The sequence below is a fragment of the Neophocaena asiaeorientalis genome, unplaced genomic scaffold (assembly GCF_003031525.2).
Source record: "Neophocaena asiaeorientalis asiaeorientalis breed wild unplaced genomic scaffold, Neophocaena_asiaeorientalis_V1.1 scaffold40, whole genome shotgun sequence".
Classification (NCBI taxonomy): Eukaryota; Metazoa; Chordata; class Mammalia; order Artiodactyla; family Phocoenidae; genus Neophocaena; species Neophocaena asiaeorientalis.
The window spans coordinates 9,431,360-9,456,561 of record NW_020185335.1 but is presented as its reverse complement, the minus strand read 5'-3'; the positions used below and the strand labels follow the sequence as shown (position 1 = coordinate 9,456,561).

The 25,202-nt window shown below is 49.8% G+C and overlaps 1 protein-coding gene across 2 annotated transcripts in view; it reads right to left on the bottom strand.

Annotated features, from left to right (window-relative positions):
- The window catches only part of PLCG2 (phospholipase C gamma 2), a 139,140-nt gene extending 119,523 nt beyond the window's left edge, over positions 1-19,617 (bottom strand). For both annotated transcript variants that reach the window (XM_024735622.1, XM_024735623.1), the window contains exon 1: positions 19,381-19,617. In XM_024735622.1, coding sequence (XP_024591390.1) covers positions 19,381-19,573 — 193 coding nt within the window. In that variant the 5' untranslated portion in view covers positions 19,574-19,617. The remainder of the gene's footprint in view (positions 1-19,380) is intronic.
- Positions 19,618-25,202: the final 5,585 nt, after the last annotated feature.

The window sequence follows — 25,202 nt, the reverse complement described above, 5'->3', positions numbered from 1 at the left end:
GAGGTTTGGTACGGGGGTTACAAATATGTTTTAGCGAGTAAGCAAATTTGGAAAGGTGGAATCCACGAGTGAGGACTAAGGGTAGATGCTGAGGGCAACTGGCACTCTCGTAGGGCTGCTGGGCTGGGGCTGCTCATGGCTACACGATCTGCTCTATAGCGAGGCCTGTCTCTGAAAGGAGAGAACAGGGCAAAAAGCAAGGACCGGCAGCAAAGTGAGCAAAGGACGAGAGAGGCAGTTTCCGTTTCTGCTCCCAAGACCCCAGCTCCTTGGATCTGGTGAGTTACAGAGCATTCTTCTCGGCCACACATTCCAGTATATTCTCCTTTTTGCTTAAGCTGGTTTCTGACCCTTGCAGCCCAAAGATTCCAACTTGTGCTCGGGGCAGTGGGAACTGGGCATGAGATACACTCTCTCTAAAGTGAGGACAGAGGTGACAGAGAAGACTGGGCAATTGGCAGCAAGAGGGGAAAGGCACATGCATATGTACGTACGTACAAACACACACACACACACACACACACACACACACGTGCTCCCCAGTCTGCAAGCTGACCAGTGCCACCTGGGATGCAGGGCACCCCCAGAAGAAGGTTCTACTGGGGCTACCAAATAATCTGCAGAAGCACAGCTGGAAGTGGACGCTCAGGCCCCGGGAGTCAGGTGTCACACCTAAATCTAGAACAGATGCCCAGGCAGATGGCAGAGCCAGCAGGCATGCACAATTCCACATTTTCAGTCGCTGTGGGAAAATAAAGCCACCGGACCTCATGAAGCAGGATGCAGATTTGCCCTCGGGATCATCACAGCAGCTGCCACATGGAGAACACCTTTGTTGCTTGGGGAAGAAGGAAGACTAGGGGGATCACAAAGGAAGTGGGTAATGCAAAAAGAGGAAGTAGGTATATCCTAGAAGTGCACTGTCCGATACAGTAGCTATTGGCCAGATACAGCTCATGAGCACTTGGAACTGAATTGGTCTAAATTTGAGATGTTCTGCAGGTATAAGACACACTAGATTTTGAAGACTCAGAACAAAGACAAAAATGTGAAAATCTCATTAATAATTATATTGTGGGGACGTCCCTGGTGGCACAGTGGTTAAAAATCCACCTGTCAATGCAGGGGACACAGGTTCGAGCCCTGGTCTGGGAAGATCTGACATGCCACGGAGCAACTAAACCTGTGAGCCACAACTACTGAGCCTGCACTCAAGAGCCCGTGAGCCACAACTACTGAGCCCATGTGCCACAACTTCTGAAGCCTGCATGCCTAGACCCCATGCTCTGTTACAAGAGAAGCCACCACAATGAGAAGCCCATGCACCACAACGAAGAGTAGCCCCTGCTCGCCACAACTACAGAAAGCCCACATGCAGCAATGAAGGCCCAACGCAGCCAAAAATTTAAAAAAAAAAAATTATATTGTGTACATGTTGAAATACTTTGGATATGCTGAGTTACATAAAATATATTATTAATTTCACCTCTTTCTTTTTTTAGTGTCGTGACTAGAATACTTGAAACTATGCATGTACCCGGCATTGGTGGTTCTCATTATATTTCTTTTAGACAGAGCTGGTCTACAAGTAGCCTACCTTGGCTACAGCAGAATGGAGAGGCAGGTGGGTGGGCAGTGTGCTGGGATGGGGGAAAGAGCAAGTGAGGTCTCTGTTCAGATGTTCTGCCCATTTTTAATTGGGTTGTTTGTTTTCTTATTGTTGAGTTTTAGGGATTCTTTGTATATTCTGGATACAAGTCCTTTATTAGTCATGTTGTGCAAACATTTTCTCCCAGTCTATGCCTTGTCTTTTCAATCTCTCAACCTAAAGTTTTTATAGCACATAGTGATTGGGGAAATCTGACCTTATTAGTTCCTCTAAAAGCCTTGGTAACCTTTGGTTGACTTGCCTAATTCACGTAACTCACCAGTAATAGGGTATAACTCACAGGTTTACTGTGATGACTGGACACTATACATGAATATCCATACACATGATCACATGGGTACATATGTGCTTATAATACCCAGCATGAGACTGAGTCATGGCACATGCTCAACAAATGCAATAATTACTCTGACTTCAAGGTGTTCCCGTCCTCTTGTCGGCAGTGCCTCCCAGTCCCCCCCCCCAACTCCCCTTAGAGGGTAGCTGGCAGCCAAATGGCAGGCGGAGGGGCTCAAGCAGACAGTTATGAAGGGAGGAGGCATTTCCATGGCTCTGTGAAAAGATTCACCAAGTGTGGACAACCTGGGGACAAGGCATTAAATCTTGAAGTGATGGAAAATCTGGGTCACACCTCAGCCACCACATCCAAGTGAACTTGAACATTTACTAACGAAAGTAAGATGAGCCAGCCCATTCAAAAAATGGTCCTAGGACTTCCCTGGTGGCGCAGTGGTTAAGAATCTGCCTGACAATGCAGGGGACACAGGTTCGAGCCCTGGTCCGGGAAGATCCCACATGCCATGGAGCAACTAAGCCCATGTGCCACAACTACTGAGCCTGTGCTCTAGAGCCCGTGAGCCACAACTACTGAAGCCTGCGCACTTAGAGCCCGTGCTCTGCAACAAGAGAAGCCACAGCAATGAGAAGCCCACACACCGCAGTGAAGAGGAGAAGAGTAACCCCCACTGGCCGCATCTAGAGAAAGCCAGCATGAAGCAATGAAGACCCAACGCAGCCAAAAAATTAATTTAAAAATTAATTTTAAAAAAAGATTTAAAAAAATAATAAATAAATAAAAATAAACTAGAACAATGGGACTTCCCCGGTGGTGCAGTGGTTAAGAATCCACCGGTCAATGCAAGGGACACGGGTTCAAGCCCTGGTCTGGGAAGATCCCACATGCCGCGGAGCAACTAAGCCCGTGCGCCACAACTACTGAGCCTGTGTGCCACAACTACTGAAGCCCGTGCCTAGAGCCAGTGCTCCGCAACAAAAAAAGCCACTGTAATGTGAAGCCCGCACACCGCAATGAGGAGCAGCCTGTGCTCGCCGCAACTGGAGAAAGCCTGTGCACAGCAATGAAGACCCAAAGCAGCCATAAATAAATAAATAGATAAATTTTAAATAAATAAATAAAATAGAACAATGAGGCAAAAGGAAGATGCAAATCAGAACCACAATGAGATATGGTTCCCTCCCACCAGGATGGCTAACATCAAGGGACTTCCCTGGTGGTCCAGGGGCTAAGACTCCCAGCTCCCAATGCAGGGGGCCAGGGTTCAATCCCTTGTCAGGTGACTAGATCCCACATGCTGCAACTAAAAGTTCGCATGCTGCAACTAAAGATCCTGCATGCCACAAATAAGACCCGGCGCGACCAAATAAATAAATACTTGGGAGAGGAAAAAGACAGACGAGAACAAGTGCTGGTGAGGATGTGGAGACATTGGAACCCTCATACACTGCTGGCGGGAATGTAAAATAGTACAGCCACTTTGGAAAACAGCCTGGCAGCTCTTCAAACAAGTAAACAGAGTTACGTGTGACCTGGCAAAGCCACTCTTAGGCATACACCCGAGAGAATGAAAATATATTCACACAAACATATGTACACAAATGTTCACAAAAGCATTATCCACAATAGCCAAAAAGTGGAAACAACCCAAATGTCCATCAAGCAATGAACAAAATATGGTCTATCCTTACAATGGAATATCCTTCAACCATAAAAAGGAGTGAGTACTGACACATGCCACAATGTGGATGCCCACTGACAACAGTATACTAAATGAAAGTAATCAGGTGCCGAAGGGTAGACAGTCCGTTTAAATGAAATGCCCAGAATAGGCAAATCTATAGACAGAGAAAGTAGTTCCTCCTCAAAAAGAAAAGAAAAAAACAAAAAAGTGGTAGACCATGGTGGAAGATATTCACTGAACAGCACACAGTTATTGAGCACCTACTGACGGCACTGGTGCCAGAAGCTAGAAGTACAGAGACCAAACAAGACAACCCCCGCCTTAAGGAACTAGAGTCCAGTCTTTTCATTCCAGACCCAGCTCTGGTCGGCAACTCTGCATAGCCATACATTTCTGGAACCAACTTCAAAACGGAAGATGGTCCAGAGCCTTATTCTCGAGCAAGGAAAATGACAGCCAACTCACATCCCAGAAAAGAGCCTGTCCTAGTAAAACGCATGAGCTGAGCAATCAGAATAACTGCAACTAAATCCCCACGGTTACCCTTGGAAAGTTCCTCAGCTTCCCTCAGCATCGAATTTCTCCTATCAACTTTCTGGGGTTACTGTGAGGCCCCATCAGCAGCCTCGGCCCACAGTACGGGCTCCTAAGTTTTCTGCCACCATCCAAAGTGGTCCTGTTGATGTCACGGAGAGACCCACAGCCTTCAGCCAACAGGGGAATCAAGCTGCTAGATTCACGGCCTAGGACAGAATAAAGGCAAACCAGGAGGAGAAGGACGCCCAAACAACACTCACAAGACCCTTCATTTGCCTGTGAATTTCATATCTGTAAAAGATGTGAGAGCCCATGGACATCCAGATCCTGGTAGGGGCGGTAGGTGGGCATACAAGTCGGTGAAGCTTTCCTGGGGACAACTGAACTCTATGCCCAGAGCCCTCGACACAGCCTGCCTTCCTCCCAGAAATTCTTCTAGAAATTTATCCTAAGGAAATTAACAGGGATGTGCCTACAAGTTAGATATGAAAATGTTCCCGGGATCACTGTTTGACATGGCAAAATAACAAACTACATAATATACACATATAGAAGTTTGGTAAAAAATAAAAATATACATAAATAAAAATTATGAAATAAGGTAGAGGGACTTCCCTGGTAGCCCAGTGGTAAAGAATCCACCTTCTAATGCAGGAGACGCGGGTTTGATCCCTGGTCAGGGAACTAAGATCCCACATGCCATGGGGCAACTAAGCCCTCGCGCCACAACTACTGAGCTTGCGCGCCTCAACTAGAGAAGCCACATGCCGCTAACTACAGAGCTCACGCGCCCTGGAGCCTGTGCGCCACAACTACAGAAAGAAAACCTGCAAGTCGCAACTAGAGAGAAGCCCGCGTGCCGCAAATGGAGAGAAACCCGAGCAGACCACGCACCATAACGAAAAGATCCTGCACGCCTCAACAAAGATCCTGTGTGCTGCGACTAAGACCCGACGCAGCCAAAAAAAAATTAAGGAAAATAAGTAAATTAAATAACAGCTATTAAAAAAAAGTAAGGTAGAAAAAGATAGCCATTTAAAACAAAATGGAAGGCATATACTTGGACTGGACAGATGTTCACAACTGGAAACCACCTAAGTCTCCGCAAGCTAAAGGACAGGTGCATCTATCAAGGTGAACTAATGTAGTAAAAGAGCTATGGGCGGTTCAGATAAAGCTACTGATACTGTGTGGATACCTCACAAATAATATACTATTATAAACTGTAGACTAAAATTTTTGAAATAAATGTAAAAAATATGCATGGGAATGACACTTATCAAAGCATGATACTGGTTTCTCCAGGGAAGGAGGGGTATACGTGAGGACTTAACTGTAATATTTAATTTCTTAAAAACAGACAAAAAAGATCCAAAGCAAATACTACGATGTGTCTATGTTGATTAGGAGGGTGTATTCATTTCCTATTGCTGCCGTGTAACAAATTACCACCAACGTAGGGCCACCATTTATTATCTTTTCATTATCTTACGGTTCTGGAGGTCAGAAGTCAAATATGGGTCTCACTGGGCTACAATCAAGGTGTCAGCAGGACTCCCTTCCTTCTGGGGGTGCCGGGGAGAGTCCATTCCCTTGCCTTTTCCAGCTTCTAGAGGCTGCCGGCATCCCTGGGCTCATGGACCCCTTCCACCTGCAAAGCACTGACTTTATCACTCTAACTTCTGCTTCTGACGTCACGTCTCCTCCTCTGACTCTGACCCTCCTCCCTCCCTTTCTTTTTTTTCTTTTTTAAAAATTTTATTATTATTTGTTTTTGGCTGCGTTGGGTCTCCGTGACTGAGCACAGGCTTTATCCAGTTGCGGCGAGTGGGGTCTGCTCTTCATCCCGGTGCGCGGGTTTCTCACTGCGGTGGCTTCTCTTGTTGTGGAGCACGGGCTCTAGGCGCGCGGGCTTCAGTAGTTGTGGCTCGTAGGCTCTAGAGCGCAGGCTCAGTAGTTGTGGCCCACGGGCTTACTTGCTCTGCAGCATGTGGGATCTTCCCGGATCAGGGACTGAACCCGTGTCCCCTACATCGGCAGGTGGATTCTTAACCACTGGGCCACCAGGGAAGTCCCTCCCTTTCACTCATAAGGACCCTTGTGATGACACTGGGCCCACCCAGATAATCCAGAATGATCTCCTCATCTCAAAATCCTTAACTTAATCACATCTCCAGAGAGCCATTTGCCACATTGGGCAAGAGTCACAGGTTCTGAGGATTAGGATGTGAGTACCAGGCTGGGGGGCAGGGTGGTTTATCCCCAGAATAGATAGAAATAATAATAATAATAATAGCAGTAGTCGTAGTAGTAGTGGTCGTAATAGCAGCAGCTAACTCTTACTGAGTGCTCTGAGCCGTCCGTGAGGCCCAAAGTGTGCTAGCTAGCTCTCCTAATCCTCTTGAGAACGCGGTGAGGAAGGCATTACTATTAGCCCATGTTATAGATGGGAAAATGAGAAGCTAAAAAACTTGTCCATGGTCACAAACGTTGTAAGTGACAGAGCCAAGATCTGAACCCAGGCAGTCAGACCCTAGAGGACATGCTCTTAAGTACACAGGCGTTTGTCATCTTTGTCTCTACACCAATCTCAACATTTTAAATAACTCATAAAGAGAAGAAGGTGGTCACGATATAGCACAAAATGAAAAATGCATATTACTAAAGAGTATTATGAAAGGATTATGTTTTGTAAAAATGTAACTGTGTCTTGCAAAAAAAAAAAAAAAATCTGGAAGGGTTACACCAAGTGTGAACACGCATACCTCTGGGTCGGGGGTGGCGAAGAGTTCGTAATCCTCACCAAAGTTAAAAATCTTTCTACTAGGGGCTTCCCTGGTGGCGCAGTGGTTGAGAGTCTGCCTGCTAATGCAGGGGACACAGGTTCGTGCCCTGGTCCGGGAAGATCCCACATGCCGCGGAGCAGCTGGGCCCGTGAGCCATGGCCGCTGAGCCTGCGCGTCTGGAGCCTGTGCTCCACAATGGGAGAGGCCACAACAGTAAGAGGCCCGCGTACCGCAAAAAAAAAAAAAAAAAAAATCTTTCTACTAATGGACACATGTGACTTCTTCAAGAAAAACAAAGTAAGAGCCGTTTAATTAGGGGGAAATAAAACCATGTCAGAGGGGCCTTGCTGGGAGCTGTCTTCAACAGGAGATGGGTGTAACTTTCACCATCGGCCACCCCAGCTCAGGCCCTTCTTGCCTCCCCAGGGACATCGGTCCTCCCCCGGCCAGGTCCCTGCTCCCACCAGCAGAGGCTGGCAGCAGGCCAGGAGTGGCCCGGAGTGGCCAGGCATGGCAGGCAGGTGACACCTGGCCGGTGAGATCCAATCGGACTGAGAAGCTGAGGCAGGGAGCCCCCGGCGGGCCCCCAGTCCTGAGGTGTGTCTGCCCCTGTGAGTCCCGGAGGCCTCCTCCTGCCACATCGCTCTCGACTGTGCGGTGCTGACTCTAACTCTGCTAGTTTCCATTCTACTGATCAGCAAGTTCCCGGGCTTTTCCTTCTCAGAACAGAATCCTTAACACACAGACACTTTACCCCTCAGAACTCACTCCCAACCATGGCCACCGGCACACCTCGTGTAAGATGAAAGCATCTTACAGCTTCTCCCTGCTGTGGCAGGAGTGTGGAAGAGGCCCTCCTGCTCTAAAGTGGCATCAGCACCGACTCTGTTTACGAAACTTCACCGCTGCCCTGTGGACGCTCCTCCTCCAACTCCAGGCCTCCCTGGACCTGCGGAGGGAGAAAGGCAGGGAGCTGGGCTGCCCGCCGACGGCCAGGCTCAAACCCAAGGGACCTTAACCCTGTAGGACCCCTACCCACACGCGTCAGGAGGGGCCAGCCTCTACATGGGTGGGCTACACGACAGCCACCCCCAGCGCCCCCAGGCACACGCAGATGCGGCACACACAAGCTCTGTCAGGTACACACCATGCGCGTCAGACGCACTTACAAATGTAATCCTCACTACCATCCTACAGGGTAGCCCGGCCATTCATTACCCATCTCATGCATGAGAAAACTGAGGCAAGCACAGGCCCAGGCCAGAAGCATCAAGTGTGGTTAAAGAAGTTGTCACAGAGCTGTCCTATCTTTTTTTTTTTTTTTTTTTTTTTGCAGTACGCGGGCCTCTCACTGTTGTGGCCTCTCCCGTTGCAGAGCACAGGCTCCAGATGCGCAGGCCCAGTGGCCATTGCTCACGGGCCCAGCCACTCCGCAGCATGTGGGATCTTCCCGGACCGGGGCACGAACCCGTGTCCCCTGCATTGGCAGGCGGACTCTCAACCACTGCGCCACCAGGGAAGCCCCAGAGCTGTCCTATCTTAACCCCAGACACTGCCACCTCTGGGGAGAGAGAAGGGGACAGAGGCTGAGAGGGCAGCCAGGTGTGGTTTCCTGGCTCTATCTGCTGACCACGTCTCTGAGAAGCACCCACTGCAGGTGAGGTGTGGGCCAGGTGCTGGGATGCCTCCCTGGTGATCAGAAGCCGTGGGCCCCAGCCTCCCGGAGCTCACAGTGTGCGGGGTGACAGGCACCGAGGGCCTGGCTCTGGGGTCAGGCATTGCCAGGGGACAGGAAAAGTCAACACCAGGATTTCTGGCTTCAACTTCAAGGTGCACAGCACTCAGGTCTCTTCCAAGGCAAAACAAGACGTGTCACTTCACCCGCCTGACATGGGAAAGTGTTCCTTTACAGCGAAGACAGACGGGGGTAGGGGTGAGGGTGGGCTGGGGAGGGTGGAGGGGGAGGCAGATTATTTTCTTTCCTACAGGATTCACCAGGGGATGCCTTTTAATAGCTCCCTCCCCTAGTCAGACATGCGTGAGAGATCCAACCTGCACCCACCGTTGGGGACCCTCTAATTGCGTGAAGCGGGAACACATATGCCTCCCAGGGCTTGGCACTACAGCACAGATGCTCCCCGTGCCGGCCCTCTGGCTTCAGATGTGTCCACACTCCAGCTGCCCCTCTCTCCTGTCCTCTCCTCCCCAACGGCCAGATGGACTTCTGGGCTGGGACACCGAGATCCCCAAAAGCCAGACCAAAAGAGAGTCCTGTCCACACCTCCACAGCCACTGGGAGCACAGGGAACTGGATGGACCACAACTAACCAGACACGCACAGCGTCCTCCAAAGAGGAGGCTTGGTTACTAGGAGAGAATTCAAGGGATGTACTTCCAAGAGACGGGCGAGAAGCCTGAGCCATGGTAACGAGAGCAAACCTCACATGGCGCTTCCCCTACCTTTCTAAGTGATTTGCCTTCAGGAGCTCATCTGATCCCCCTGAAGACCCTATAAGGTGGGTACCGTCATGCTTCCCATTTTACAAGTGAGGAAACAGAGGCACAGAGAGGCAAGTCTCTTGCCCAAGCCACAGACTTGGGACTCAAACCCAAGCAGGCTGGCTCCAGTCCCCACGTTTAACCAGCACACAACACTGCCTCTCACACCCTCACAGCCAAGACCAATGCAGCCAGGAACTGAGAAGACACTTGGAATAAAGCAAGGGCTCTTAAATTCCTTTACAACAAACTCCAGCTTGTCCATATTATCTGCGGCCACGTGGATACATCAACCGCTGGGTTCACCTCCCTGCTCCTCGGGCTCCTTTTAAAAGGGAGTGTGTTAGTCGGCTAGGGATGCTGTAGCGAAACATCCCCAACTGGGTGGCTTCAACAACAGAAATGTATTGTCTCCCGGTTCAGATCAAGGTGTTGGCAGGAGTGGCTCCTTCTGTGGCTGTGAGAGGGAATCGGTTCCCTGATTCCCTCCTGGCTTGCCAGGATGTCGGCAACCCTCAGTGTTCCCGAGCTTACAGAGGCATCGTCGTGCGTGTGTGTGCGCACGCGCCCTCTTAAGGACACCAGTCATATGGGATTAGGGGGCCATTGTGTGCCAGCATGACCTCATCTTAACTAATTACATCTGCAAAGACCCTATTTCCAAATAAGGTCACCTTCTGAGGTCCTGGGGATTAGGGCTTCAACACATGAATTTGGAAGGGAGACACAATTCACCCGTAACAGGGACCCATCTCTGCCCAGAGTCCTGAAGAAGCCAGACCATGTTCTCTATCAGGAGACCCATCTAACCCACCCTCCACACCAAAGCTGACCGGAGATGACACTGGTCTCAAAGGCAGCCAACCCCCGAGCACGGGCTCAGAAGACCCAGCCAATCAGAGGCATCCATCGTTGGGAGGCTGGGACCCAAAGCCTTCACTGATGGGGCAACACTGTCAAAGTGGAGAGCTTTGCTGGGGAGGGTCTAGCCATGACTATGAGGAAACCTAAGACGGCCGACAAAGCCCATCTATGGAGAGACGTCACCACCGGCAGCTCTTGTCACAGATGGGATGGGAGAGTCCTCAGTGCCATCACCTCCCCTTCCCAGGAGGCCCAGTGCAAAGGCTCTTCATTTCCCTGAATTCCTGCAAGAATCCCTAAATCCCTGCAATCATTCTATTCTCTAGCCATCAGTGGGGCTCCTACAGCCACCTCTGCATCTTCCAAAATTAGGGGCCGTGGAAGAGCCTGGGGGACGCCTGACAAGCCCCTTTCCCATTCTTCCTGGCACACAACTGTGCCATGTTTCCCAGCATCCTTTGTAGCCAGTCACATGCCAAGTTCTGGTCAATGGAAGATGGGAGGGAAGAGGCACATCGGTTCCAGAAATGACCCCTGAAACCTCCTAAGCCATCCCCCACTCTTCCTCTTCCACCACATGCTGGCCGAAGAGAAGACCCTGCAGTGGCCTCAGATGCCTGAGGGGACACTGGTGCCACCAGACAGCAGAGCCCCACCCCCCAACCCCACTAGACCATGACCTGAGTGAGAAACTTGCATGAGATCAAGAAATCATTTGTCACGGCTGTTAGGCTAACCTGACTAATACAGAAGCTTTATTGCTGTGTCCTCTGCCCAGAATGCTCTCCCCTTAGAGCTTCTCATGGCTCCCTTATCACCTTTCAAGTCTCAGCTCAAATGTCACCTCCGTGGAAATGCTCCCCTGAGGCGTGGCCTCCTAAAACAGTGCTCTTCACCGGTGACTCTTTGCCAAGGTGCCCTGCTTCTTCCTTTCCTAGCACCCAACACGATCCAGAATGACTGGATGATTAGCCTGGCTTTTTCTGCCTTTCCCGTGGCACCGTAAGCTCCTCTGGGGGTCCACACTGTCCTGCTCACCACGCTGTCCCCAGGTTCGAGCACCACGCCCGACACGCACCAAGCCCTCTGAGTGTTTGCTAAACCAACAGACGGCTGAATTCCAATCACACCAAGTATGGTCATCCAGGGCAGAAGACAGCCCTTGAACAAACACAGAAACCGATTCCTCCACTGACCAGCGTACAGGCAGGTCTCCATCAACGTCAGGAATGAAAACAAGAGCTCTATTTCTCACACCAGCAGGCTCCGCCCTAGGGACTCCGCACCCCGTTAGAGGAGGAGGACAACCCATTCGGGTGCAGGAAAGAAACAAGGATCTCGTCACATAAATGCAAGTTCTCATATTCACGTCATCCTTTCCACAATGCCATTTCCCTTCACGTCGGATGCGGACAAGAGCAGCAGATGCTTGAGCCCCTACCTCCTCTGTGCCCAGCACTGCTGAAAGCAGGTTACATGTATTACTTCATTTAATCCTCACGGGAGCCTTAGGAGACAGGCTCTTTTACTATTCTCATTTTACAGATGTGGAAAAGAGGCACAAAGAGGTGACATGAATGGTCCAAGGTCACCCTCCAGTGAAGCGGCAGGGCTGGGATCTGAAGCCAGGCACTCGGGCTCCAGAGCCTGTGCTGTTACCATAACTGCACATCTATAATCAAAAATTGTATGTGCTCACACACACACACACACAAAATGGAATATTACTCAACCATAAGAATGAAATAATGCCATGTGTAACAAGACAGATAGACCTAGAGATTATCATACTAAGTAAGCCAAACAGAGAAACACAAATACCATAGGATATTACTTATATGTGAAATCTTAAAAAAAAAAAATGATACAAATGATCTTATATACAAAACAGAAACACACTCACAGACACAGAAAACAAACTTATGGTCACCAAAGGGAAAAAGGGGCAGGGGACAAATTAGAAGTCTGGGATTAACATATACACACTACTATATATAAAAGAGATAGGGCTTCCCTGGTGGCGCAGTGGTTGAGAGTCTGCCTGCTGATGCAGGGGACACGGGTTCGTGCCCCGGTCCGGGAAGATCCCACATGCCGCGGAGCGGCTGGGCCTGTGAGCCATGGCCGCTGAGCCTGCGCGTCCGGAGCCTGTGCTCTGCAATGGGAGAGGCCACAACAGTGAGAGGCCCGCATACAGCAAAAAAAAAAAGAGAGATAACCAACAAGGACCTACTCTATAGCACAGGGAACTATACTCAATACTTCGTAATAACCTATACGGGAAAAGAATCTGAAAAAGAAGTGATATATGTATAACTGAGACACTTCGCCGTACACCTGAAACTAACACAACATTGTAAATCAACTATACTTCAATTAAAAAAGAAAAAATTTTCTTTAAAAAGAAAAATAAGTTTGTACACACTGGGGGCATTGGTGGAATCTTATTTCTGACGGGACACTTGACTGACAGAGCTTGGGAACCACTTTCAGACAATGGATTTCTTCTTAGACGGAAGATGCCAGTGGAAAAATAAAACATCTATTTCTCCATCGTTTGAAAAACACTTTGTTAAAATAAGGACTTGGCAAAATACTCTGTTTTTTTAAAGATGGGTAAGAAGCTCAAGGTTGGATTTCAGAAGAAGCCAGGATACAGGACGAGCCCATTTCAGCACCCCTGGCTGTGTCCGCACTTATCTCCACCGTGGGGTCTCCAGCAGGCATGTCTGGCTCCCTGCTAACCAGGCACCTCTCGAGTCTCCTTCCCCTGGCACCTCAGCACCAGGCAGAGCGTATCCTCTGCGCGAATAAGGAACCGGTGCCTTCCCTCCTGTCGTAATGAAACCTGAACGAAGCTGTCATTCTTAGGTCCCCAGCAGGGTGCTTCTCTATCCCATACAGCACTCAGACATCTCTGATATCATGTAAGAGGAGAGAGCAACACAGAGCAGAAGACTTGCGACTCCGAAGGCAGGTTGAACGAAGGCAAACTGTAGTTCTGCCCCTTCCTGACTGTGTAGCCTTGGGCATGTCACCTAGTCTCCCCAGGACTCGGTTTCCTCGTAATAAAGTGGAGATGATTCCTGCTTCCTGTTCACAGGGTCACAGGCAAGCCAAGAACCTCACACCAGGGAAACAGAACAGCTCCTATTTGCGAGAATCCCTCATTCATGGGCAGCCACCACTTGCCAAAAATAAGCAGACGGAGAAAACACGCGTAAGCAGAAGTGAAAACTTGAGGATAAAGGGCCCATTCAGTTGAAATGGACATGGTCCACGTCCTCAAAGGCGGCTCATTGCACAGCTGGCCCCATCCACACTCCACAAACAGCTGGCACCACATTGGCTCCTGAGACGCATTCCAGACCGCCCTCCCAAATGGACAAGATGCAAGAGGACCCCAAAGGTTCAACTCAGAAAGGTCCCCAAGCAGGCTCCTTTCCAGCTGGAGTCTGCGCAGCTGGTGCCCCTGGAAAAAAAGAAAAACCAGAGAGGCAGCACTTCCCGGCATGAGCTCCCTCCCGACATCCAGAGCCTCAGGAGCCAGTGCAGGAAGGAACCCAGGGCACCACCTTGCCCATCAGCCTTGGAAAGTAAACGGGAGAATGACAGCCAAGAGGTGAGTGTCTGGCTGGAGACCATCATCTTTATTAGAAGCCAGGCCTTGGGACTCCCATCCATTAAAATATGTACCTTTTATATACAGATAAAACATGTACATATAAAAAAGTACATAAGGACTTCCCCTGGTGGCGCAGTGGTTAAGAATCCGCCTGCCAATGCAGGGGACATGGGTTTGAGCCCTGGCCCGGGAAGATCCCACATGCCGCGGAGCAACTAAGCCCGTGCGCCACAACTACTGAGCCCGCGCGCCACAACTACTGAAGTTCGCACGCCTAGAGCCCGTGCTCCCCAACAAGAGAAGCCACCACAACGAGAAGCCCGCGCCCTGCAATGAAGAGGAGCCCCTGCTTGCCGCGACTAGAGAAAGCCTGCACGCAGCACTGAAGACCCAACGCAGCCAAAAATAAATAAATTTATTAAAAAATAATTTTAAAAATAAAAAAGTACATATAATAAAATCCATTTGATTCTCACCCTTATCTTATTGGTAGGGACTATTATCATTTCACTTGACCAACAGGGAAACAGGCACAGAGAGATCAAACAACCTGCCTTGGATCACGCAGCACCTAGTATTTGGTCAAGCAGGGAGTTGAGCTACAAGTCTGGATCCAGAGTGCAGCTGTTCTCATGGTCACTTGGCTCCAAGGTGGCTGCCGTCAACTTTTCCCCGCCCTGGACGTGCAAGCCTCGCCCTCCCCAAGTGGAGATTTCCCATGCTTTGAACCTGAGCTGGCCCTGGTGACCTGAGCACGTGACTTTCTGGGAGTTCTCGGGCTAAGTCATAAGAAGCCCAGCAGCTTTGGCCTGGGACTCTTGGAACACGCACTCAGGGGGGACACCAGGCACCATGTAAGAAGTCCAGCTACCCTGGGACTGCCACGCAGCAGGTGCTCAGCCAACATTTCCAGCTGAGCCCAGGCTTCCAGCCATCACCACCACAGCACCAGACATGGGAGTCAAGATTCTGGAACCTTTCAGACCAGGTGACATGCCAGTTGAGCGCCACCTCAGTCCAGGCCACAAAGAGTAGAAGAACCGTCCAGCTAAGCCCTGTCCAAATCACTGACCCATAAATCTATGCACTTGCATCCAATGGCACCTACTGACCCCACTTCAGGGCAGGTGTCCTGCTGGCCACCTGACAAGCCCCTCCCTTAACTCTCCACATAAGCAGCTCCTCTGCTATGAGGCCTCCCCCCATTCCCGACCACCCCCCATCCCCACTGAGGGGGACAAGAGCCTTCCTTCCTCGCCAAGTACCCAGCGCAGACCTGCACTGTGTACTGACCACACAATTCTTCAATTCCCAGTTGCTGCATCTGTTCCCTCCAGGGCAGGGACTCCATCCTTCCTCCTCTCTCTTAGCAGAATCTAGCACCCAAAATGACAGCAAATATGGGCTGAATACATGACACAGCTCCGTCATGACAGGGCCCAAAGAGACACCCGAACATACCCAGTGCCATTTTACGGTTCTAAGCAAAGCAAACGCGTGACTTTAGACCAGGGCTTCTTAGCCTCGGCACCACCGACACTTTATATGGGATTATATGGGATAATTTTGTTTGGGCGGGGGCGGGGACTGTCCTGTGCATTGTAAGGTGTTTAGCAGCTCCCCTGGCCCCAATCCACTAGATGCCAGAAGCTACCCCCCAAATAATCACAACTAAAAGTATCTCCAGGCATTGCCAAATGCCCCTGAATGGGTGGGGATGGGATGGCCCCGGCTGAGAACCACTCCCTGCTTTGCACGGTGGGACCCCTGGGGGTCTACCTTCACCCAGGCCTGAAAGGGGTGTTGTGACAGCTGTCCAAAGGTCGCAGGCTGCTTGCCAATTACCCCAGGACCATACGCTCGCGCTGCCTCCTGTTTGCCTCTCCCTTGCAGACGCCACAGTAACCTGGAGGATCCCGCTAACTAGGACCCCTGAAGCAACACTACAGCTGTGGGGGTCGCCCCAGGACACCCCTATGTCAGGAGGCTGAAAATGCGGTGCTGAGAGTCCCCATCTAGGGCCCAAAGGCCTATCCTTTCTAAGTGGTCAGGGGAGCACCTTTTCTAAGCTCTTTACTCCCAAATTGGGTTTTCTGTTGCTTTACAAACACTACCGACACAGCCATAGCACACAGGCTTGCCAGCACACGTTCAAAAATGCAAACGTGCTCACATCATCCCTCTTCTGAAAACACTTCGGTGGATCCCTACTGCTCTCCAGAAAAGGTCCAAACACCTAAGCAAGACTCTGCTGCCCCGGACAAGCTGGATGCCACTTGTCATCACAGCCAATGGCAAAGAAAAGAGCAGCAGCTGCCACCGGTCCAGGGCTTACCCCGTGCCGTTCATCATGTCCGACCCTCTGATGTATCGACGCATTTACTCATCCCCAACTCTAACCGTGTGCACGGATACCAATATTACTCCCATTCTGCAGATAAGAGAATTAGATCTCAGAAAGTGCATGTAACTTGCCCTGCAGTCACATGGCAAAGCTCATCAAATGTGCTGGAAGTCAAGCTCCACGCTGCTTGTACCTAATCCAACAATGTAGGCTCCGCGAGGACTGGAGTCTAATGTAATTCCTGCTGTATCTCCAGGACCTAGAATAGTGCCTGGGAGAGCAGGCATTCAAATATAGATGGATGGAGGTAAGGAAGGATGGGTGGAAGAAAGGAAGGAGGGAAGGAAGGAAGGATGGAGGGAGGGAGGGAAGGAAGGGTGGATGGACTGATGCAAGGATGGAGCGAGGGAGGGAGTCTCTAGAGCAGTACCTACCAAACCTGGCTAGCTACCAGGATCACCTGGGGAGCCTATTAAAATACTGAATCCCAACCAACCTGGTGAATGACAGACATCCTCAGCCACTCCAAGGAGGAGGAGGAACTGCTTTTGGTTAATGAGTGGGGAGAATTATAGCGTGTGGATTTCAAGAGGCAAAATCCTGTCTCACACCCATCAGAACTTTCGGGAGAAAGTTCCAGCAGGCTGTATCTTTAAATGCTCCCCCCAGGTGTTTCTGATGTTCAGCCCCCAGAAGAGAAGGGACCAGCCATCCACTCTCAGTGCAGGACACCTGTGTTTACCATCCATGCCCTTTCATCCCCAGGCAGGCCCCCACCCCTACCCCAGCTGCGACAGGTCTCTGGGCCACCTGGGAGGTGGAGTGTGGCCAATGCAAACCAAACTGGGAGGAGAGTTTGCTGCCTCCAGACACGGGCACTTTCAAAGCCGGGCTTCTGGCTCTGTGCCACCGGAGGCCTGCTCGGCTCCAAAGCTAGGAGAAACCTTTTGGAAAGCTACTTAATCTCACTCATGTTAAAAGAAATCACACGAAGAACTACACCGAGCTATCAGAGACCACCTGTGAGCGGCCAAGTTCAGAACCCCATGGCAGAGTGGATGAGGGTGTGGGGAACAGGAGGTACCCTCAACACCTCGTGGGCCTCTGTGGGATGTTCTCCAACTGTCCTTTCAAAGTTAAAATAGCCTGTACCCTTTAACTCAGAAATAACACATACAGGAAGCTGTCCTTCAGGTAAACACAAAACGTGTGCATGAAAGCATAACACAAGGATAACCCTCACACACAGTTGGTGGGAATGTAGAATGGTGCAACAACTTGGAAAATAGTCTGGCAGTTCCTAAAATGATTAACAAAGTTACCATACTGACCTCGGAGCAATGCTACTCCTAGACAGAGACCCGGGAGAAATGAAAACACACAGCCATACAAAAAAACCACTCATGAATGCTCACAACAGCAGGAGTCATAGTAGCCAGAAAGTGTAAACAACCCAAATGTCCACCAACAAATGAATGGATCAACCAACTGTGGAATATCTATGCAATGGAATATTACTCAGCCACATAAAGGAGTGAAGTATTGAGACACACCACAACGTGGATGAACCTTGAAAACCCTGGGAAACATTGTGTTAAGTAAAAGCAGCCAGTCACAAAAGGCCGGATACTATATGGTTCCTTTTAGAGGAAATGTCCAGAACAGGGACATCTATAGAGATAGAAAGGAGATTTAACGATTGCTTAGGGCAGGAGAGGTGGATGAGGAACAGAGGGATGGCTAAAAGGTACAGGGTTTCTTTTTGGCGTGATGAAAATTGTGGTAGTGGTTGCACATATCAGAATATACTGCTCATTTTAAATGGATTAATTATATGGTATGTGAATTGTATCTCCATAAATCTGTTACCAAAAATTTTTTTTTAAAAACTAGAATCCGGGCTTCCCTGGTGGCGCAGTGGTTGAGAGTCCACCTGCCGATGCAGGGGACACGGGTTCGTGCCCCGGTCCGGGAAGATCCCACGTGCCGCGGAGCAGCTGGGCCCGTGAGCCATGGCCGCTGAGCCTGCGCGTCCGGAGCCTGTGCTCTGCGGCGGGAGAGGCCACAGCAGTGAGAGGCCCGCGAACCGCAAAAAAAAAAAAACAAAAAAAAACTAGAATCCAAGTATAGTCACTGCAGCTAATGACAAAAGACTGGAAAGACCCAAAGTGTCCGTCTCTAGGGGTTAAACTGTTACACTGTAGCCAGAATGCTATGTGGCCACGAAAGAAAAAGGCAGCTCAACAGGCCGATAATAAACCACCTCCAAGATAATTGTTAAATTAAAAAAAGAAATCAAAGTGCAGAGGTGTCTGTAGTAGGTACCCATTCATGTAGGAGACACAATGCACACATCACACGAGCACAGAATACTTCTGGAAGACCAAAGAACTTGGTAATGAGCTTGCCCCTGGAGCAAGATGTGGGCTGGGGAAGAGACACTTATTTAGAATCGTCTCATTCTCCCCCAAGTGTACGTTTTAATTCCTCAATTAAAAAGGAGCCAATCAAAAAGTCAAATTAAACAAGTCTCTGCAACTGAAAATTGCTTAAGTCTCCTAACTCTGTTTGTTAAAAACAGTCTTAGAAACTTTAGGAACTGAGCCAACTGCCGAATGTAAAGAGGATGGGGAGAAGAAGATGCCTCCACCTGGACCAGAACTTCACTTGAGAGCTACAGAACATTCAGCAACGCGCTCTGTCCACCTGGAGCTAAAGCACAGGCTTCTCACTCTGCTTGTCTGGCTACCAAGCTATGAGTTTCCACAAGCTCTGGCCAGTTAAGCCCTCAAAGGGCAGACGGCTTGACCATCAGCTCGAACGAAATGGTCCCCGATGCTGTGAGACAGGGAGCCCAGCCCCTGCCATCCCGGGTGAGCTGTCTGGATGTCATTTCCAAGTTGGCCCACGCGGGCTCCTGTTCCTTCACCTGCTGTTTCCTGGCTAACTTCCCCCACCTGCTCTGAACCCATTCAGAGACCCAGACAGAGCAGCCCCGCTTTCACTTTCAGAAGGTATCAAACCGACAACAACTGCCGTGACCACTGGTCTGGGCAGGAAGGGGAGGAGGTACTCACGGAAGCCCTCGATCTTATCGGCCGTCTTGCTCCAGGCCACCTGCTGGGTCTCCATGATCACCTGGACAGTCCTCCGCTCCGGGGTGGACTTGCGGAAGCTGAACACCGTCATCACCGTGCCCAGCTCCAGGGCCCTCTTGATCTGACTCTTCTCGTACTCCGGAAGGGCGTCCACGTTGACCGTGGTGCTCATGGTTGCCGGCTCCAGGGGGAGGCAAGGAGTGAGAGAACGAGGGAGGCTGGAAGGGTGGAGTAAAGGAGGGAACTGCTTTTAGTTAACTGAGCGGGATTTGGCTTCGACTTCAAGAGTCAAAATCCTGTCTCATGCCCATCGGGATGAGTCTGGGGAGAAGGTTCTAGTGGCGGAGGCTCGCTGGCCGCTCAGAGAGCCCAGGCAGGACATACAGAGGTTTAAATGGAAGTGAGGTGTGGGTGGAGCCCTCGACCTCAGTGACCCAACCACTATCCCGGCTTTAAATAACCAAATCACCCCAGCCTGGCTGTTACCACTCCTTCCCCACATACTCTGATGCTGTGGAACATCTGAATAGCCAAAGCAGCCCATACTGACTCCTGTCCCCACCCCTGACACCCTGCCAAGAGATTTCCAACCATCCCTTTACTTCCCGAGTGGAGTTGGGAACAGGAAAAAAAAAAAAAAAAACCCTTCCGAATGTGTCCATGGAACTGGGGCAAAAAGGGCAGAAGACAGCAGGACCCAGCAGCCTCACGTTCAAATCATGGTGTAGGTTCCCACTGACCATGTGGACCCGGGCAGGCTGCGTGACCTCCGTGAGCCCCAGTTTCATCGGAACAGTTAGGAAGCCACCTGTGAAGCACCTGGTGTGCCGCTCAGCATCCAAGGGGTGTCCTTGGCGATCCCTCATCCTCCCGCACAGTTGGCATTTCCCAGAGAGGTGTTTGCGCCCCAAATCTCAGAGCCTTCCTTGTCTGGTTTCCCTCACGCCCACATCCAATCCACAGGCAAACCCATCACTGGTCCCTCCAAGGATCTTATACTTGGGTCATTCTGATCGCCTGCTAACTGGTCTCCCTGCTTCTGCTCCAGCCCCTACAGTCCACTCTCAGACCAGGAACCAAAAGGATGCTTTAAGAACAAGAGTGAAATCATGTCGCTCCCTAAGCCCCTGCTCTGCAAAAACCCTCCCCCAGTCTGCCTCCCAAATGTCCAAAGACTCACTGCCCCTCACTCAGAAGGGACTTAGCTTCAGGCTTGCAGACTGCAGCCCCTACCCCAAGTCACTTACACCCACAGGCTGAACTGCCACCCTTGTAAAGGCGAAGATGACAGATGAAAGAACCTCCAAAGGTTCTTGTAAGGATTGAACCAGATAATATATCTCAGCCCGTAAAACAAAGATGCAAAGGCAATGCTCCTCAGCTTTAGCTCCTGCTACTGTCACTATCCACTGTGCCCTGTATCTTTCTTACCTCCTCCCCTCCTCCAAATCCCTTTAAGCTCCCACAGTTGCTACTCTGTAGAGAAACCGGTGTTCAGCCAGGGCTGTCTCGGCCTCCACACTGGCTCAGCCTCCCCACAGCCTCTTTGCCAAGTTGCTCAAAATCAGGGCCTCAGTTTCCCCAGCTGTATAATGGGGATAACAATACCACCCTCGAGGGGCTCTGGAAGGACTAGATGCTACAATGTATGTACAGCCCCCAGCATCTAGCAGGGCCTCTGATCATACTAATCAGCCAGCTGGTCAAGACATTAATCAAGGGTCAACTCTATGACAGACATGGAGGGTGGACTTTTATGCAAATGAGGGGTGCAGGGAGCGGCCCAGGCCCTGTCCTTTGCTCCCTCATCCCTCTACCTCACACCCACAGCCAAAGGCACCTCCCAGGTATGCTGACAGACCAGCGATAAGGTCATGAATTACACCTGCTCTCCACCCATTTGGAAAGGGACCAGTCAGCTCAATGACTCTGCAGTAGCGGAGACATGGGGGTGGGGGTAATAAAGGAAGTAGCAAGAAGGGGTCCCCAACTTAGTCTGGGGTAAGGCTGGGAACTGCCAGTGCTCATAGGAAGCTTCTGGGGGAAGGCGGCATCTGAATCCAAGCTTTAAAAAATGATGAAGCGGGAGGCAACACTGTTCTAGTCAGAGGAACAGGCTTAAGCAAAGGCCCGGCAGCCGGACTACAGCGTATGCCAAGAACTCTGCCTGACCTGAGCCTCCTGCCTCACCGCCCTCAAATCCAGGTCAGGGGATGAACCAGGTGCCTGAGGCCAGTCTCATCCTGGTAAACTAGATGTTTATCAGCCCTCCCCAGGTGCCTGCACCTGCCATATCTTGTTCATCTCATTTATCTCAATGAGAAATACCGGAGGTGAAAACTCAAGTCCTGGGAGGTGAAATCATGGGATCAAGGTCACAGAGACACATGGTGACACCAGGATCGGAACCCCGGTCTGAATCCCATGCCCCTGCTCCTTCAGCACCCGCCTTCTGGAATCCAGAATCTGGTGGCAGAATCTGGTCAGACAGTAACTAACTTGGCAGAGAGGTCAAAGGACTTGTCCAAGGTCACACAGCTGGAAAGTGTCAGAACCAGGATTTGGACCAGGTCCCAGCCATACACCTCCTGAGTTCCCCACTCCCAGGGCTCAAGGCCCACGTGTAGCAGGGCACAAATAGGAAACACACAACCCCTCACAACACTGCCATGTAAACCAGCCAACCGGGAAGCACCAGGGCCCTCAGTTCTTTCTGACTCTGGGAGGGCCTTGGTCTTAACCTTCCCAGGATTCTGGTTACTTCCCACTTAGAAGCCCAGGGGATTGGTTCAACCATAAACACCAAGTCTCTCACGTCCTTCCCCAAGAACTGGGAAGACATCCTCACGGCCACAAGATCCTTGGAGTCAACCACCAAAATCCACCGGCTCCCAACTCAACCTTCCAGAGTTCAGTGCTCAGCAACTAAGGCAAGGAGGTCTCCGAGGCCTTGACCCCAGGGGAGGGCACTAGCCATCACAGGCAATTTCTATTCTGCTTCTGCTTTCAAAAAAAAGAAAAACAAAGAAATAGCTTCGAAATCCCTTTTTTGTTCCTGTTTCTCATCCTCCCTGGGTAACTTTATAAAAGTGACTTATGGTGTAAATACAAATGTGGCTGAGATTTAACGAGATTCTACTTTTCATGTCCCTCTATTCGAAATAAACTTCTGGGAAAGATAAATATCCTATGATACTGCTTATATGTGGAATCTAAAAAAATGGTACAAATTAACTTATTTACAAAACAGAAATAGGTCACAGATGTAGAAAACAAACTTATGGTGACCGGGGTGGGGGGGGGAAGAGAGGGGGGATAAATTGGGGGACTGGGATTGACATATACACACTATACTATATATAAAATAAATAACTAGTAAGGACTTACTGTATAGCACAGGGAACTCTTCTCATTACTCTGTAATGACCTATATGGGAAAAGAATCTAAAAGAGAGTAGATGTATGTATATGTGTAACTGATTCACTTTGCTGTACAGCAGAAACACAACATTTTAAATCAACTATACTCCAATAAAAAATTAAAAATAAAATAAAAAATAAACTTCTGGGATACAAGGATCCAGAACCAGGAAGCAGGGGAGTTCTCTTCAGTGCTCTCTGCACACGTTAGAGAAGCACAGAATTTCATACAAAATCCCACGAAACAATTCTGTTAGACTTTGCTACAGTCGCATCCCTGAGAGGTAACAGCCCATCCTACAGCCCGAGGGATGTTACTGCTGCATCTCACACCCACCCTGCAGCAACAAAGCGATACATATTTTCTTTTTTTTTTATACTTAAAAAAATTTTTTTTATTGAAGTATAGTTGATTTACAGTGTTGTGTTAGTTGTAGGTGTACCACAAAGTGATTCAGTTATATATATATGTATATATATATATATATATGTATATACTTTCTGAGATTCTTTTCCATTATAGGTTATTACAAGATATTGAGTATAGTTCCTTGCGCTATACAGTAAGTCCTTGTTGGTTGTCTTTTTTTTTTTTTTAACATCTTTATTGGGGTATAATTGCTTTACAATGGTGTGTTAGTTTCTGCTTTATAACAAAGTGAATCAGTTATACATATACATAATGTTCCCATATCTCTTCCCTCTTGCATCTCCCTCCCTCCCACCCTCCCTATCCCACTCCTCTAGGAGGTCACAAAGCACCAGGCTGATATCCCTGTGCTATGTGGCTAAAGCGATACATATTTTCATTGGAGGAACAAAGCAGTGTCAGCTGGGGCAGGTAGGAATGTGCATTACTTCAACTTTTTTTTTTTTAGGGCAACCTGTGAGCACCTACTAAAATGTAAAACATGTATATGCTTTGATCCAGTGCTGTGCAGAAACACACACAAAAATATTCACAGAAGCATCATTTGTAATAGAAAGAGAAAAAAAAAAAACAAACAATTCAACAGCTCACGAATGGGGGTGGTCCCTTAAATGATGGGACACATACATTAAAGAATGCTCAGTAGCTATGGAAAAGAATGAGGAAGATTTACACGCAATTTGATCTGGAAAGATTCGCGAGGTGGATGAAAGAAGAGTTGCAAACTAATAAGCATAAAGATAATTACTCTTTTTAAAAGGCTGTCTGCTTATAAATCCAGGAGGAGTGGTTATTTTTGGAGAGCGGGAGAAGGTAAAGGGTCTGACCTGACTTTTTACTGATTTAAGTGCTAACATAATGGATGAGCTTTTCTGCTCTGTGTTTTTAAGTGTTTTCCAAATGAAGACGTGCTTTCAAAAATTTCCTCACCCGCAATTTTCCATCAACTCCACTCAGCCAAAGGGCTCTTTATGGGGGTCCTGGCTTGGCCTCTTCCAGAGGAGTTTCACAGGCTCCAGGGAGAGGGAGAGGGAGGGGGGAGGGCTGTAGCATGATTAGGCTATTTCAGCATCAAGGAAACCTGCAGTGAGTATCGTCCTGAGCTGGTACACACGGGGCATTCATATCTTTGTAATAGGGGTAACTGCCTGAGGCGGCCAGGGACCCCTAAATTAAGACACCCTGCAAGACTGTAGCTAAGGATGATGGCCCGAGCCCCAACGCAGGGCCCTTAAGCATGGGGTGAAGAAGTGGCAGATAAGGCCCAATTCTCCACACAGCCCTGAAATGGAGGCCTGGGTGGCCCAAGTACCCAGGGGAAGAAACTGAGGCTCAGAGACTCTTCAACTTGCCCAAGGTTACACAGCTGGAACCGAAATTCGAATTAAACTGACTGACAAGGCCACCTGTTTCCCATGCGCGTGCCACCCCCCTCCATACTTTCTCACTCCAGTTCAAGATCAGGGTGCTTACAAGAGCCCCTCCCGGGCCCCCTCTGGAATCCAGGCGCCAAGCGCCCCCCGTCCCCCGTCGAAACGGGACACATCTTTCCCGCGAATTCTTCCGCTATGGGGGTAACGACCTCTCTGGGATTCCACAACATAACCAGGAAAACTCAGAGACGCACATAATGATGCGTATAACTATTGCGCGGGGAGACGGAATCCTGAATCCCCCGAAAGCTCTATTTCTCAGGGCGAAGGGCTGCGCCTGGAATCAACAAGCCCTGGGCACAGAGGTGGTCAGGAGACACGCCCGCCCCCCCGGCCACTGGAGCCTACACCACCAGCGCTCGCACGAACCCCAGACCGCAAGCCGCGCCGCTTCCTCCAGGCTCCCATTCAAAGCCGGACGGACCCAGGACACCAACCGACGAAGTGGCGCCGGCCCAGAGTGAGGAAGTGGCCGGCGACGGAGCCAGGACCCCCGCCGTCACCGCGCCGGCCCCGGG